General features: G+C 47.0%; 5 protein-coding genes across 5 annotated transcripts; 2 read left to right on the top strand and 3 right to left on the bottom strand.

Annotated features, from left to right (window-relative positions):
- Positions 1–8: 8 nt before the first annotated feature.
- On the top strand, positions 9–1,068 carry SPPG_02653 (uncharacterized protein). The gene has a single exon (XM_016750935.1). It carries the CDS (start codon positions 71–73, stop codon positions 959–961), a length of 891 nt encoding a protein of 296 aa, XP_016610200.1. The 5' UTR covers positions 9–70; the 3' UTR covers positions 962–1,068.
- On the bottom strand, positions 870–4,713 carry SPPG_02652 (alpha,alpha-trehalose-phosphate synthase (UDP-forming)). Its single transcript, XM_016750934.1, has 15 exons — positions 4,474–4,713; positions 3,877–4,413; positions 3,676–3,819; positions 3,494–3,619; positions 3,229–3,430; positions 2,999–3,161; positions 2,602–2,940; positions 2,474–2,539; positions 2,232–2,411; positions 1,990–2,162; positions 1,794–1,930; positions 1,669–1,735; positions 1,504–1,597; positions 1,150–1,445; positions 870–1,083 (listed from the first exon to the last, which is right to left on the bottom strand). The coding sequence occupies exons 1-14, from the start codon at positions 4,703–4,705 to the stop codon at positions 1,167–1,169; spliced, it is 2,739 nt and encodes a 912-aa protein (XP_016610199.1). The 5' UTR covers positions 4,706–4,713; the 3' UTR covers positions 870–1,083; positions 1,150–1,166.
- Positions 4,714–6,290: 1,577 nt separating this feature from the next.
- Positions 6,291–7,729, bottom strand: SPPG_02651 (uncharacterized protein; the record flags this gene model as incomplete). Its single annotated transcript, XM_016750933.1, has 4 exons — positions 6,291–6,518; positions 6,592–7,247; positions 7,319–7,465; positions 7,532–7,729. 4 exons carry the CDS (start codon positions 7,727–7,729, stop codon positions 6,374–6,376), a joined length of 1,146 nt encoding a protein of 381 aa, XP_016610198.1. The 3' UTR covers positions 6,291–6,373.
- Positions 7,730–8,874: 1,145 nt separating this feature from the next.
- On the bottom strand, positions 8,875–10,140 carry SPPG_02650 (uncharacterized protein). Its single transcript, XM_016750932.1, has 2 exons — positions 9,752–10,140; positions 8,875–9,678 (listed from the first exon to the last, which is right to left on the bottom strand). The coding sequence occupies exons 1-2, from the start codon at positions 10,055–10,057 to the stop codon at positions 9,160–9,162; spliced, it is 825 nt and encodes a 274-aa protein (XP_016610197.1). The 5' UTR covers positions 10,058–10,140; the 3' UTR covers positions 8,875–9,159.
- An 827-nt stretch (positions 10,141–10,967) lies between these two features.
- On the top strand, positions 10,968–13,382 carry SPPG_02649 (uridine kinase). The gene is made up of 13 exons (XM_016750931.1): positions 10,968–11,078; positions 11,153–11,267; positions 11,363–11,433; positions 11,526–11,548; positions 11,627–11,678; positions 11,755–11,799; positions 11,869–12,011; positions 12,078–12,194; positions 12,263–12,292; positions 12,350–12,581; positions 12,638–12,722; positions 12,788–12,983; positions 13,063–13,382. Exons 1-13 carry the CDS (start codon positions 11,002–11,004, stop codon positions 13,287–13,289), a joined length of 1,413 nt encoding a protein of 470 aa, XP_016610196.1. The 5' UTR covers positions 10,968–11,001; the 3' UTR covers positions 13,290–13,382.
- The last annotated feature ends 937 nt before the right edge of the window (positions 13,383–14,319 follow it).

The following is a 14,319-nucleotide window of genomic DNA, read 5'->3' as shown; positions in this document are numbered from 1 at the left end:
CAAATGGCGCTGTCCTGCTTTTTAGTGTCCTCGACAGAAATGGGTTTCTACATTCACATCCTCCATCACAATGATTTACATCGTTACAGGCTCCACGGGCAACGTTGGCACTCATCTTGTCTCTTACCTTCGGTCTCACAATCTCCGCACTCACTGCATTGTCCATTCAGCCAGCAAGGCGCCGGGTCTCGAAAAGGAAGGATGCACAACTTCCATTGCAGATATAAACAACCCAAGTGATCTCTCGGCAGGGTTCTCTCATGATTCTCCTTCCACAGTTTTCTTTTTACATCCTGAAGACTTTTCCCGTGACATTTTCACCGAAGCAGGAAGGACCGCCAACAGTTTTGTCCAGGCAGTGCGGTCAGCAGGCAACGTTAAAAGAGTCATTTTTCTCAGCACGCTGGGTGCCGAGCTAGCGAGCGGTTCAGGATTCCTCCGGACTTGCCACATTATAGAGCGCATCCTCCAGAAAGAGTTAGAGTGCGAAACCATCATTATTCGCGCCGCTTATTTTATGGAGAACTGGGCTCTCTCGTTGGCTGCTGTCAAGGATGGTCAAAACATCCTAACAAGTACAGTTCCAAACGTGGGAGACAAACTGGCCATGGTAGCAGCAAGTGACATTGCTCATGTCATTGGTGACTGGATGGTAAAAGAACAAGTGGACAAGGGCATCAAAGTCGTGCAAGTAGTTGGGCCTGATGAGTATGCTCCGCAAGAGGTTGCCAATGCTGCTGCCAGGATTCTGAAGAGAGATGTCAGTGTTGAGTACATTGGTGAACAGGGGATTCGAAACCTCGGAAAGCAGCTTAATTGGAGTGAGGTGACGCTGCAAGCGTGGATTGAAACCGCCAAGATTTTGGGAGATAGAAGGATCAATCTTGTTCACGGAGACGATATCTTACTTGTTAGAGGGACAAAATCTCTAACCGAATTTTGTTCCGAGCAACTAGCCTGATGACGGAATGGGATGTCTAGCCAAACAATATATACATGACAATTCTCTGATATTCAGATTTATAACAAGATTGGTATGAATATATAAGATTCGCCTCTAGAATCCAAACAACCGTCATCTACCTATCACAGTGTCAACGCCGCATCTACACCATTTTTCGTGATAAAATATACGGAAAGCGACCTTACCAGAAATGGAGAAAAGTCTACAACGAACTATGTACAGTGGACTCTTTTGCAAATTCGCCAATCAGGCGGATAAGATCTTCAGGCGCTGGAACGTGCCACTGGGCGTGCGTCTTTTTCGTGGCATTTCCTATCGTGCAGTTGCACTGGACGTGGTCAGGGAGGGCGCTCCTCCGCACCATTTTGAACATATCCTCGTCGGTCCTATCGTCCCCAGCGCAAAACACAAACTCTACATCCGGGTTTTGAGATAGAAGGCGCTTCACAATCTCTCCCTTGTTAATCGACACGGGCCGAACCTTTTGCAAAATCCGGTCAATCATCACTATTGGATTTGTAGCCCGATCGGAGACGCACCTCTAGATTTTTCTTGCCAATAAGGATTTCTACCGGCAACTTGGACAAGATGGCATTTTCGAGGTGGTTTTGACATTCGTTGGCTTGGAAATGTCTGGAACAAAAGTACTTAGTCGACGGCGCCTGTGACAGCTCGAGCTCAAGAGAAACAGGACAAATTCATACCCGTATTCCGGATCTGCCAGACGGTAATGCCATGTGATGGAGCATCGTTTGTGCTCAACAAAAGACCCTGGACATATGATGAGTATCATCGTCACATCATGGACTGCGCACATCCTCAGTCATACCTTGCGTTCGCTCAGTGTAGTAGTTGAAAATTTCCGTGACTTCATTCTTCCATGAGAAGTCCACGTCTTCTGAAAGATTGATCCACTTTCCTGTGCCTTTGTGATCCGGATATTTGATAAAGCAACCATGCTCGGCACTTAACGTCATGTTAAAATCCACATGGACGGGGTAAATTTACCAATACAAGAAGCGTACCTCAAGCCAAGCCCTTTGACTTCGCCCAGCCATCGATCTAGACAATCGTCATCGCGGCCAGAGATTACAAAGACCACATTACGAGGATCATTTGCCAGGATTTGCATGGCTTTCAACATTTCAGGGGGTGGGAGCGCGGCACCCGGTGTTTTGGTAATGGGAGTCAATGTGCCCTACAAAATAAGCAGCCAATTTGGATGTTCATATACTATCTTGGGGGCGCGAGACTGGACATAACTTACATCGTAGTCAAACATTAGTAGGCGCTTTGATGCCTGTCTGTATCTATCCAGCATGAGTGCAAAGTCCAGGGCAGGAGTTGGGTTGGTTGCTGTGCGAGATTGGGCAGCTTTTCGCAGCTCTTTAATGAAGGATTGTCCCCAGAATTCGGCGGTATTACTGGTGACGTGATCAAACAATTGCTAAAACTCGAAGATTAGGCATAATAGTTAAGTTTCATTCGCCTGGCATGCAAATCATGTACCTGGTGCTTGATAGCCTTTTCTTCTCGGGACATCAGTAAGCCTTCATTGATAGCGTTTGCGACCCCCTATGGTAGCCAGGTGAGGATGGACGTCCAAAGCCCCATCCGCGTAATGAAACTCATCTCACCTGATAATCCCAAGGATTAACGAGCGCTGCTGCACTAAGAGACCCTGCGGTCCCGGTGAACTCGCTAAGGATCAGCGGACTTCGGTTCTCCTGTTGGCACACGACAAATTCGTGGGAGGACGTGTTCATCCCGTCTCGAACCGATGTAATCAATCCAAGGTCGGCAATGCTCAAAAGAGCGTAGTAATCATCCTGATCCAAGTGTTGGTGGTAATGATGTACAGGAGCAAATTCGAGTGATCCAAAGTTTCCATTGATGCGGGACACAAGTTCAGAAACCTTCGATTCCAGTTTGTGCGATTCCCGTTCAGCAGGAGATGTCACCTGGATCAGCACCACCTAATCACCGGGGAGTTAGGGACCATTGCCGATACAAGAAAGACTTAATGATGGTAACCTTGTTCTGCCATTCGGGAAAGGTGGTAAGAAACTTTTGAAAGGCGTTGAGTTTGTGCTGGACACCTTTGACGTGATCGAGCTTATCACGTCCAATGATAATTTTTTTTCCAGAATATAGTTCTTTTATAGCAGCCATCTTATCCAAGACATTCTGTTGTTTCCTGTTGAAGAGCCCAGCGCAGTCACTAGCTGTCACATGCAAATCCAACTCATCAACAAGGACAATACCTGCGCTCTTGGAGTTTTACAGCGTCAATCCCAATAGGAAAGATGTTGATAGCCACTAACGAACCCTTGTAATCCACGCCTTTCGGTGAGGACTCTAGTCCCAGTACTCGGGTGCAGCTGCTAAGGAAGTGCCTAGCATAGGAGTATGTTTGGAAGCCAATCATACTAGATCCTAGCACGCCCTGAAGAATCTCTTTTCGTCCTACATTCCACCAATCTGTCAACAGCACTCTACCACGGGAAAACAAGCATACGAAAAACTCACTTGGCAGACATCGGAACAGTTCAGAACTAGGGAACGGAGTATGCAGGAAAAAGCCAATAGTAGCATCAGGCAATTCTTGCCGTACCATCGATGGCACCAGCAAGAGGTGATAGTCGTGGATCCATACTGATCACAAAAATATAAGTTCCAAATCTCTACGAACGTGATCTCTGCGCACTTACTCAGATCGCCTGGTTGATACACTTTCAGTATAGCATCGGCGAATTGTTGGTTCACATCGTGGTAGTCGACCCATGAAATTGGATCATGCTCAGCCGCGTCCAGGGCAAAATCCCACAACATGTAGTGGAACAAAGGCCACAAATCTAAAAGGACACGTTAGGTCGCTGATGGGCAGCAGAATACCAGCTTTCTCATCCTACCTGTTTTACAATAGCCTTCGTAGTGCCCGGCTGCCTTTTTGTCGTCTAAAATGACGGGGACACACCTTTTCCTTTCCCAAAGCTCGTCTGTCAACGCTTGTCGCAGCTCCGGTGTTAAGCTGTTGGATTCCAATGGATACGATTCATCATCATACGTGGTTCCGGTCCATCCAATGTGAATCAACTTCTCCGTATCTTTGAGAGAGTTTATTCCAGCGAATATTGCCGAATGACCGCGGCGCTCCTGAAATTTCCAACGTCCCCCAGGAGCCGTGTCTACCGTAGGTTTACACCCATTTTCCTTTGGGGAGTTACCAGATTTCGATCGTGGAGATATCTCGGTGAACTTTGCTGCATTTGCCGGTCGTTCGCCCGTCTGACGAAGGGATGACTTGACACCAGCTGTGGTGATAGAGGTCCACGGAAGATGGTGGGTGACCACAATTATACGTCCTTGCGTCGCCGCGCCGTTCTGCGTTGGAAAAGGAGGCTTCTGGCTACTCTGAGCGACCATTTTCTTTGCAAATGGGGTTGATGCTGCAAAAGAACACAGGGTTCATAAGCAAGTCAAGCATAGCGATCTTTGCGTGTGCTCACCAGTGTTGGTCGAGATAGATACCCTTGACGGTTGTATGTACACGGGTGACAGAGGGCTGAGGGCAGAAAAAAGCAAGGGATGAGACTGCGGAATCGTTAAAGTGAAAAAGCTGGATGGAAGTTCAAGAAGGCGAGGGAACCAGGTGGAAAAGCAGGTGAACGCGCGAGGCCCAACGCCTTGGGGAAGGGCCTGTAGGAGATATCCTGATAACCTCAAGATGCTCCTTATCATCGATGTTAACCGCCTTCACACTGTGCAAAAGCAGATTATAACGTAGTTATAACAAAAGCCATAATGTGACATCGAATGCATTCCAATCATGATGTCATATCTTTTGGCAAGTGGGAGATTGCGAAAAAACGACTCACGGCGCTATGGCAGAACCAAGGGACAACGTGGGTAGGAGATATCAAGGGCCATGGTGAAAAAGAAGGACGGAAAACTTACCTTTTTGTGGTCATTACTGAAAGTCTCGACAGCAGCGGTGCATCAGGCAGGATGTCCAACTATTGCCCTTTGAGGTCGTAACAGTTCTTGGGAAGACGAGTACTCGCAGGTCTCTTTATTGCCGTCCAATCAGGAACTCGTTCCTCTTGTCCCGCGCAAGAATGAGGTCTTTAGCAAAGAAGAATACGAGGCAGTTCAACAGCATTGTGCGTTGCGCGCGATGTGACTAGGCTCCCAGAGAGATTGAGAAGCCGGCTCATTCGCTTGTTATCACCAAATGGGAAAAGTACCATTTTCAATTACTAAACTTGACACATCCAGCGATTATCTCTACTATTAGGGCCATCCTTCCCTGGTTCCACACCAGAAGTTCATTTGGGTGGGGAGCTCTTGTCTTGTTTGTTTTATGATGAGATCGGTATTGATGAGCTTACAGGCGCAAACGAATACAGCCCAAAGTTTGCATATGATTACATTAATTTGAGATGGCAGAGTTCATCTACTCTACCTCTGGCAAGCGCGTCCGCATATGGGGAACGTATGAACCTAGCCAAACAAAAGTTATCCCAAAGAATGTTATCATCCAGCATTGGCAGTACAGGCAGTCCGATCCGTCCAACTCGAGAAGGCGTATATCAATTATGAACCACAATGATTGCTTCACTGAAGAACGATCACACTCCCCTTTTACCTTTACCCCAGCATTGTAGCATTTTATCGTAACTAACGCGAATATTGAATTTCGCGAATCAGCTAGAATGGCAATAGGAGCCGTCGTTGTAGAATCCTTTCCATTTTGTTAGTGTCAGCGAGTTCCAAAATCCGAAAAGCTCTACTTTGAGCAAAGGTGCCATCCTTGCGAGCGGGAGCGATAATGGTCCTGGCGCTACGACGTAAGCTACGGCATGCCACTTGTCGGCTCTCCATCTGGACGGGAAGTCGACGTCGAGACACGGGATTCATCTAGAGACTCTAGGGACATGATTGCCAGGACCGTACCGGGACAAAATCTCGATCGCAAAATCGATGCTTCCCATGGGACTTGTGTTGAACCACACTTGAAGGACAAAATAGTGTGCGAGAGTTCGGGTTTCTTTAGTAAGGAAATGAACTGCACCGTGGAATTAACCTACGATGCACCTTTCGCCATGTCTTGCAAGGACAGCCAATTGGTCCTTTAGACTGCTAGATTGCTAGCAAGTATCAAACATGTTGAAAGATGGTCCAAAGAAACTTCTTCCACAACGGACTATAAAGCTTTTCTTACGAAACAAAGTGGAAACCAAAACGTCTCCTTTTTAATCTACAAGCTTGAAAGCTTCAGTTTTAGTACAAGCTGGTGAGAGTATCTCATGCAATCAGAACTCTCGCCAGGAACAAGGGAGTAATGTATTTGCTCTGGAATGTTATTCCAAGGTTCAACCCGTGCAGACAACTGCTACCCTCTCGCGCTCATAGTTCACTCCTGGGAGACGCCGGCTGCGCAGAAGACATGGACATTGTACGGCGTTGTTCAGCAGCGTTGAACCGCTTATTTTGAGCAACGGCATCGGCAAACGTAACCACCATCTTGTGAAACGCGCGCTGGATTTGCCATCTGCACATACGATCAGAACAGGTTTGTTAACTTGGGCTCACAGAAACGAGATGCGTAAGGGCGCACTACTTACAGCTCAGCGATTCGACTATACTGTGGTCGACGCATTCCAGTCTCTTTATCCAAATCCTTTTGGAGTACGTCTTTAAATTTGAAGTCGGATAGGAGAACCAAATCTCGTGTGATCATATACAGCGCTTTTGACAAGAAATATGTGAAAAGAATCCCGACAGCGCAACCCGCGCCGACAACCCCAATGACTGTTCCAATGGTTTTGGTATTGCTAGCGTGCAGCTCTTCGAGGATGTCGTCTTGCGAGACTATATGCACGATGCCCCAGTTCAAATTGTATGTTTGTATTTGCTCGACTTGAACAATGTATTGCCCGTCAGACAGTTTTAGCTGAATGGAAGTGCCGGGATAGTCGCCAACAAATTTGTAGAGCGAACCATCGGACGTTGCGAGAAGGTATTTATAGAGGGCAGATACAGGCTCCCAAACAGAGCTATTTGCGGCAAGCTCGGGAATGGTCAAAAGGCGGTTGAGCGCTGGATCCGGGTTGCCTTCCGCGGCGCTCTTTATGAGCTCTCGGCTCGCTATCGTAGAGGCTCCAACTATCTCGTCTTTGCCGGGATACAGTCCAAACACGTATATCGCCGATCTGTACGGGATGTATTGAGCATAGCGTCTCAACGGCCCCTCAAACCACGACAAGGACATATCGGATCCCTTCGCATAGACGTAACGTTTGTCATCATTAGCCATACTGATACTAACACATTAGGTATGCTTATGCTTACCTGAATCCCTATGTAGTCCTTGGTTAGGTTGTAGATCGGCTTGGCGAAGGTTAGCCATCCGTCGAAGCCCGCCGAGTCAGGAAGCACGTAAGGGGGAATCCAGAGAGATAGCTGAGAGCGGGCCGGTTCAGGAGTCTGATCAATCGGCTGGTATGAAGAGTTTTTATCAACGAGTGTGAGCATGAGTGCAATCAGTATTCAAATAGATCGTACCGCAACCCAAGGATTAGCTCTATTGTCCCAGCTGAAGTCCAATGCACCCCCCTCCCAAGGTGTCGTTCGGTTTGTGTAATCGGTCTCATTTCCAACGTAGAAATGCCAATCAAACCCATACTGTCGCATTAGTTGAAACGTTCTTGTACCGTCCTCATTGAGAAAGTTATTGATACCCCAAAACTCTCCATCGGGCATTGTGGTAAAGTGCTGAGACATGTACAAATCAGCATGCGGGATGAGGGTACTGAACATCCTCATCATGGCATCCTCCTTCCCGCTATAATCGCCACCTGTATAATTGCCAAGTTGGAATAGACCTTGCGCCCAGTTGCGTTTCTGTTCGTCGACTGATTTTTCCATGGCGTGCAGGCGGTTAAGGATATCTGCTGAAATTCGACCGAGGATCTACAGATTTGTTCAGTCACCAGTCAAGTACCTGCGGTTCTTGAGACAACAAATACCTCTCCCTGCAAGGAATTTGCAAGCTTTGCTGCGGAGGCCTTGTGGGAGATGTTGTTCAGCCATTCGGAAACGCTAGAGACGCTTTCATATTATTGCATACCAAAGCCGCGCTATGCGTTAAACCCCAAGCTAAAATGGCAACACCGGTTGCGAGTGGTACAATGAACATGATAATCAATGCACTGATGGGGAGCCTTCCTTGCTTCAAACCCTTCATGAATCTGGACTGCCATTTTCCCTCCGTTATATCTTCCGCTTTGGAGACGGCGGACGCCTGGGAGTTCTCGTGGCCACTGCCTGTAGCTGACATTGATTGTGTCGCAGGCCTTTTTCGCTGTTTAGCACCTTATACGGCAGAAAACACCGGAGGGAGGGCATCTTGCGCCCGCCACTTTTTATACCCGGCTTGCACTATATGAAGATATTGGCGCAAAGCATGCATATGCGGATCAGCAATATACAATTGTTTCTGGATTCGAACTGGGCCTTATGCAAGCAATGGGCGAAATGTGTCATATTCTTCAGGGCAAGTTCCGGAGGGCGGCCTCCTTTGTCTACATGGACAATGCATGTTCCGATCAGCCATAACTCTCCGGATTAAGCAGGCTTAACATTGTTACGCATAAAATTAAAGTTAACCAGTAAATAGAAATCCTCCGCAGCTAACGCCCAAAATCCCACCAAACAGTAGTCAACCTAAAGTGCGCTCCAGTCTTGGCTCTAAAGGTTGTACATACAAACTATTTTCGGATCTATTGCCTGGAACTTGGTATTTATCGACTCGATACCTTATATGACATTGGAATGTCCTTTCCACGGCCATCGCAAACAATAACCCTAGAACTTATGTGGACATGGAGCATCAAACAATAGGATATGGCGATCTGATTATGACTTAGTGGCGACCGTCATGTAAACACTGACAATACGACATGGACGACATTTGCATGTGCTGGTAAAGAGCCCAGGCGGAACGCAGCCCCGCGGAGGCAGACGCCTCCACAACACTTTCATCTCCGTGAAGGATTGCATTACCGCCACATGGAGTACATTGCACTTTCCAAAAGCCCATCCATAAATCCCGGTAGGTCACCTCCCTGGTCAACATTCCCAAAATCCAAGTCAATCCGGCAAGACGTTCATGACATGACAGGCGTGAAGCATTACTTTTGTCCAAAAACAATGTTGGCCACTACATTAAACTCGTATATATCCTTTACGCCATACTTTTCCTGAAAGAGTTGCTTGAGTAGCGCCTGAAACTGCTCAAGCTCCTCTGGAGTAAAGTCCTTGAGCACCGAGCCCTTCATGCCAGGATTCCTTACCAAAGGCCCGAGAAATTTGTCTAGATCGTTAACTACCCAGGTTCCTCTATACTTCTGCCCCTCCACTTTTGAGAACCCAGTTTTTTCTAATTCTCCAATACAGAAATCCAGGTCGCTCCAGCCAGGTGTCCGCGTCACGCTGGGTGGCTGGTCATACTGGACTTGCTGCTTGGAACGGCGGATACCTTCTTGGATGATTGGATCAAAGTCTTTTTCTCCCCATGTCGTATAACAAGCAATGCCATTGCGATGGAGAACGCGATGCATTTCGCCAAGGGCTTTGGAACCCTCTGGCATGAGCATAATTCCAAAAATGCAGAAAACGGCATCAAGAGAGTTGTCGGGAACATTCAATTTCTGCAAGACGAGAGAAGGATGCACATTGAGGATAAATGTTATCGCCCAATGAATGAATCTGTAAGGAAATTACCGTAGCATCCATAACCTGTCCTGTAACATTCTTCCAGCCATTTTCGGAGGCCTTCTTTTGCATAAACTTTACCATGCCCTCCGCAAAGTCCGTTGCCACGATTTGCGTCCCGCTGCCTGCGAACCGCTCAGCAAGCAAACCAGTCAATGCTCCGGACCCGCATGCGACCTCCAGGATCTTTAAAGGTTTGTCGGTAGGTAGTAGGGGTAGCGCCAAGGCGGCTTGAGCGACCGGGATGGTGAACGCAGTGGCTACTTTCTCATACTCGTCAGCCATGCTGGACCATTCTGCTGCGGAACCGCTCATCTTTCGTTTCGTTCCGTTTGTTTGCTTGTGATATTGACACTCTGATAAATCAAAACCTATCTCTGTGGAGGCATCCAGCAGCTTTGTACTTTATAAAGGTCTACCATCATTTGTAATGACATGAGTCATGAGAAATATCTGCCATGGTTGAACAAGATTCCATGGCTGCGTCGGACAAATCCGCCAGCGAGTATCCTTGTACAATAGCAGCCGTTAGGATAGGCGGTCGACATCAGGGGACAGGCAAACATTACTGGCCGAGTCGGATGGAATGGCCCTGTCACTCAAGACCCATATTGAAATGACTTCAAAGATATCAAAGATGGATGAACCAAGCTGAATATCCATTCAGTGCGATAGAAGAGAGCGAGTGCATCACCTTTGCAGAATGCAAAGAACCAGAATAGTCTGTAGCGCGAGACCATGCAGCAGCAGTGGACCGTGGATGACAGTGGTCCCCATTGAATGCCAATAATTCTTACACTGGGCCCACAACGAGGATATGGGATGAAGGCTGCAGACCAGTCAAGGCTGCGGCGCACTATAATCATACTTGAGTATACTCGTTGTAGCAGGGCCTCTTGCGGAGGAACTGTGTGTGAAATGACATAAATTACGGCTGCAACTCCAGCAAAGGTGATGTGGGGAACAGTTGTGCCAATCGGAATTCGGACAAGCATCGGTCACCCAACATAGTTTTTACCTTTTTACAATTGCTGCAACTACTGATATGCCAACATAGCAATATTTTAAAGCATTAGTTCCTTTGCATAAAACCAACGGAATGCTCAACATCCTGTGCAGTCATCTTAAATTCAACAAATGGAAATGCCAGCCTCCTCCATGCATCCTTGTAACCACGTGACGAAGAAACTCGTATGAGATATGGGCACCTACACTTTTTGTTCTAGATCGCCAGTTGGTGCTTTTTCAACCATTGAAACATGTCGAACGTTCAGAATGCTCCGCGTAGCATTCAGAGGAAGATGAGCACCTTCCTCTCGGCTGGCAGATTTCCATGGTGTGTAACGAATGCATTGCTTCGAGTTTGGAATTGTCTATTGTTTGGTTATAGTTGCCAGTTCTTGTGAACAGGTACAATATCGACGGAAAGCCAGTCGAACCATTCATTATTGGTATGGCGGGAGGAAGTGCGAGCGGAAAAACCAGCGTGTCTACAAGGATTATTCGAAGTCTGGGGGTTCCTTGGGTCAGTATGCCGAAATCGCCTCCTGGCTATGCGGCTTCCACATTGTTCCCGTCGACGTGTGCAGTTCTCATGCAGCGTGCTGTTGTTGAATTTAGGTCATTCTGTTATCTATGGATTCTTTCTATAAACCGTTGACTCCCGAACAAGTTGCTGCCGCACACAGAAAGTGAGTAGCTGATAATGTTTGTTTACGTTGACTATATCAAATGTATTGATTGAACGTAACTTTATTCGCCCCATCTCATATTCCCCTTATAGTGAATATGATTTTGATCATCCCAGTAAGCCGCTACGTTTGATCTGGAAGACTGTGTTAGGTGGAATGTGTTCCATGAACCGTTGAACTCGCTCTATCCCAGATGCTTTCGACTACGAAGCACTGCATCAGACGCTTCTCAACCTAAAGAAAGGGTAAACATCGTTGGATTGTTCCTCTTTGCATGGAAGCTTCTGTGATAGCGAGTAATAATCCTCTTCTAATGTATAGCATCAAAGTCGACGTTCCGATCTATGATTTCGCGACACATAATCGGTTCGTGGTGACTCCGAGATTCCACTTTGAACTCATGTTTGTCGTTTGGAACTAATGCGTTTATTCTAGCCTCGACAAGTCGCAAACCGTTTACGGAGCCAATGTGGTGGTCTTTGAGGGCATCTTTGCTCTGTATGATAAATCAGTTAGAGACCTTATGGATCTCAAGATCTTTGTAGACACCGATGCAGACATTCGACTCGCAAGACGACGTATGATGAGCTTTGGGATATGTTGCTCATGAAATAAAGTGCAACTGACATGACACTCTCTCATAGTGAAACGAGACATTGCAGAGCGAGGGCGAGATATCCGAGGTGTTTTAGACCAATATCGGAAATTTGTAAAACCTGCTTTTGATGAGCATATATACCCAACCATGAAATACGCTGATGGTAAGATCTCGCTTTGGGCTAGCCTCTCTTTGGCGGATCATCATTCTGACCTTTGGTCATTGATATAGTCATCATTCCTCGTGGGTTGGACAACGTTGGTATGTGCATTACATCCCCCATATCTTTCAAGAAAACCGCTCACCGCTTAGCAACAGCTGCAATTGATGTGATCACAAAGCATTTGGCTAGACAGCTAAATGATCGAGGACTCTCCCTCAAGGTCGCGTTATCGAACATCAATGTCAAGAAGGAGTTACCGTCGATTTTACGCACGTTAAAGCCCACAAATGAGCTCAAGGCGCTGTTGACCATTATAAGAGACCGGACGACAAGCAGACATGACTTTATCTTTTATGCGGAGCGATTATCCAGAATCATCGTTGAACGGTTAGAGTCTCATTGGACTATTGATCGGCAGATGTGATACTTAATCTTGGTGATAGGGGTCTTGCTGAACTACCGTTTGGTAACGCGGATGTCATAACGCCCATCGGAAGCATCTACAAGGGTGTCATATGGAAAGAGCAGGTGCTGTCATGAACCCAGTACATTCACCTAGCGGGCTAGCTAACCTGCAGTATTTTCTCTCAAAGGTTTGTGGGGTGTCAGTCATTCGCTCAGGAGCAACGATGGAAAGGGGGTTGCGAAGCGTGGTCAAGGACATTCCAATAGGCAAGATCCTCATACAGACAGATCCCAGCACGGGTGAGCCGCAATTACACTATTGTAAATTGCCGTCGGATATCAGTCAGCGATATGTATTGATCAGTGACGCCCAAATCGCCACGGGTGAGACCATTGTTATTTTTTCTTCCATCAAACTTTCGAGTTCATTTGCAACTTTAACCATTTCATTTATTTCAACCAGGCGCTGCCGCGCTGATGGCAATTCGAGTGATTTTGGACCACGATGTTCCACAGGATCGCATCATCTTTCTGTCGCTTATTGCCGCGCCGCTCGGGTTGCATACGATAGCCAATGCCTTCCCTAGCGTTAGGGTAGTGACAGCGGAAGTTGACCAGGAGCTGGATGATCAAGGACATGTTGTTCCAGGATTTGGAAACTTTGGCGATCGCTATTTTGGCACCTACTAGCTTTTTGCGGGGAACTCTATGTATATATTAAATGCAACTTTGGAAACAGTAAAGGCATTAAATTGATGTGCGATTGCAAAAGATGAAGACAAGTGCTCCGTAATGCCGTTGGAGTTCTCCAGTTCCCAACTCACTGGCTGTCTATGGCGTTGCAGCCTGATGTGAACTCGTTGGCCTCTCACAGGGCTGTCTGCATATGGAAGCAACAGTGTATGGGTTCCGTAACCAAGAAGGCTGCGGCGCTACACCCCCATGCGGATGGATCACACGGCCAATTCCCCATCCTTTGGTGTCACTGCGTAGTGAGCACTGCTCAAGGTTCATGTGTGGGCGTGACATCCAACGACACAGCTCAGATCAATACTCAAGACAACATATCCATTTGATTCATTGTATTCAACGTTTTATACATCATCGCAATCTTTTCAAGTACAGATCAACAACACTCACCCGGCCGTACATACCGTTGCACGATACATGAGATACGGCAGTTCGGTCAGAGTCTCTGCAACGATAAATACCAAAGTCAGCAAAAAGAAACCAGCATGAAAAGCCAAACATTCAGCGCAAGAGGACGCCCAAAGTCAGAGAGGTAAAGCAAATGTGTCCGCATTATATGTGTGTAACTCAGACAGGGATAACTGTAAAAGTCAAGCTCATCATCCCGGGCGTCCTCTGCATCCTTGTCTCAACTCACCTATAGCATCTGACTCAAATAACGAGTTGAACTGGAGATAGTACCAAGGTTGACAAAGAGATGAGACTGGTCGCTCAGGTTGGCCTAGCCGGTAGCGAAACGTCAAGAACAACGCCCCAATGATTGATGATCCATCACAGAACCATCAAAGCATTGGAGGTGAACAAAAGACGGCCAAAATGCTAGACGAGCTGGACCATGTCCCAAAAAGCAGTCTGGATCTTCAAACCCCCCGGCAGGCCGAAAGAAAAAAAGAAAGTTGAACGAATAATTGCTTTTTCTAGTTCTGCTACGAGTTTTTATAGACGCGGTATTCCATGGCAACGCTTTTCA

This window comes from Spizellomyces punctatus, assembly GCF_000182565.1.
Source record: "Spizellomyces punctatus DAOM BR117 chromosome Unknown supercont1.4, whole genome shotgun sequence".
Classification (NCBI taxonomy): domain Eukaryota; kingdom Fungi; phylum Chytridiomycota; class Chytridiomycetes; order Spizellomycetales; family Spizellomycetaceae; genus Spizellomyces; species Spizellomyces punctatus.
The sequence above is the reverse complement of the archived record's forward strand: the minus strand, read 5'-3'. Positions and strand labels throughout refer to the sequence as shown.

Bases quoted from the DNA above. Each gene is read 5' to 3' on its own strand.
- SPPG_02653 (XM_016750935.1), top strand. From the start codon at position 71: ATGATTTACATCGTTACAGGCTCCACGGGCAACGTTGGCACTCATCTT.
- SPPG_02652 (XM_016750934.1), bottom strand. From the start codon at position 4,705: ATGATAAGGAGCATCTTGAGGTTATCAGGATATCTCCTACAGGCCCTT. The intron at 3,620-3,675 runs GTAAGTGCGCAG...TTTTGTGATCAG, and splicing joins GTATCAACCAGGCGATCTGA to TATGGATCCACGACTATCAC. The intron at 1,931-1,989 runs GTACGCTTCTTG...CATGACGTTAAG, and splicing joins GTCAAAGGGCTTGGCTTGAG to TGCCGAGCATGGTTGCTTTA.
- SPPG_02650 (XM_016750932.1), bottom strand. From the start codon at position 10,057: ATGAGCGGTTCCGCAGCAGAATGGTCCAGCATGGCTGACGAGTATGAG. The intron at 9,679-9,751 runs GTAATTTCCTTA...CTCGTCTTGCAG, and splicing joins GACAGGTTATGGATGCTACG to AAATTGAATGTTCCCGACAA.
- SPPG_02649 (XM_016750931.1), top strand. From the start codon at position 11,002: ATGTCGAACGTTCAGAATGCTCCGCGTAGCATTCAGAGGAAGATGAGC. The intron at 11,079-11,152 runs GTGTGTAACGAA...TCTTGTGAACAG, and splicing joins TCGGCTGGCAGATTTCCATG to GTACAATATCGACGGAAAGC. The intron at 11,679-11,754 runs GTAAACATCGTT...TCTAATGTATAG, and splicing joins CTTCTCAACCTAAAGAAAGG to CATCAAAGTCGACGTTCCGA.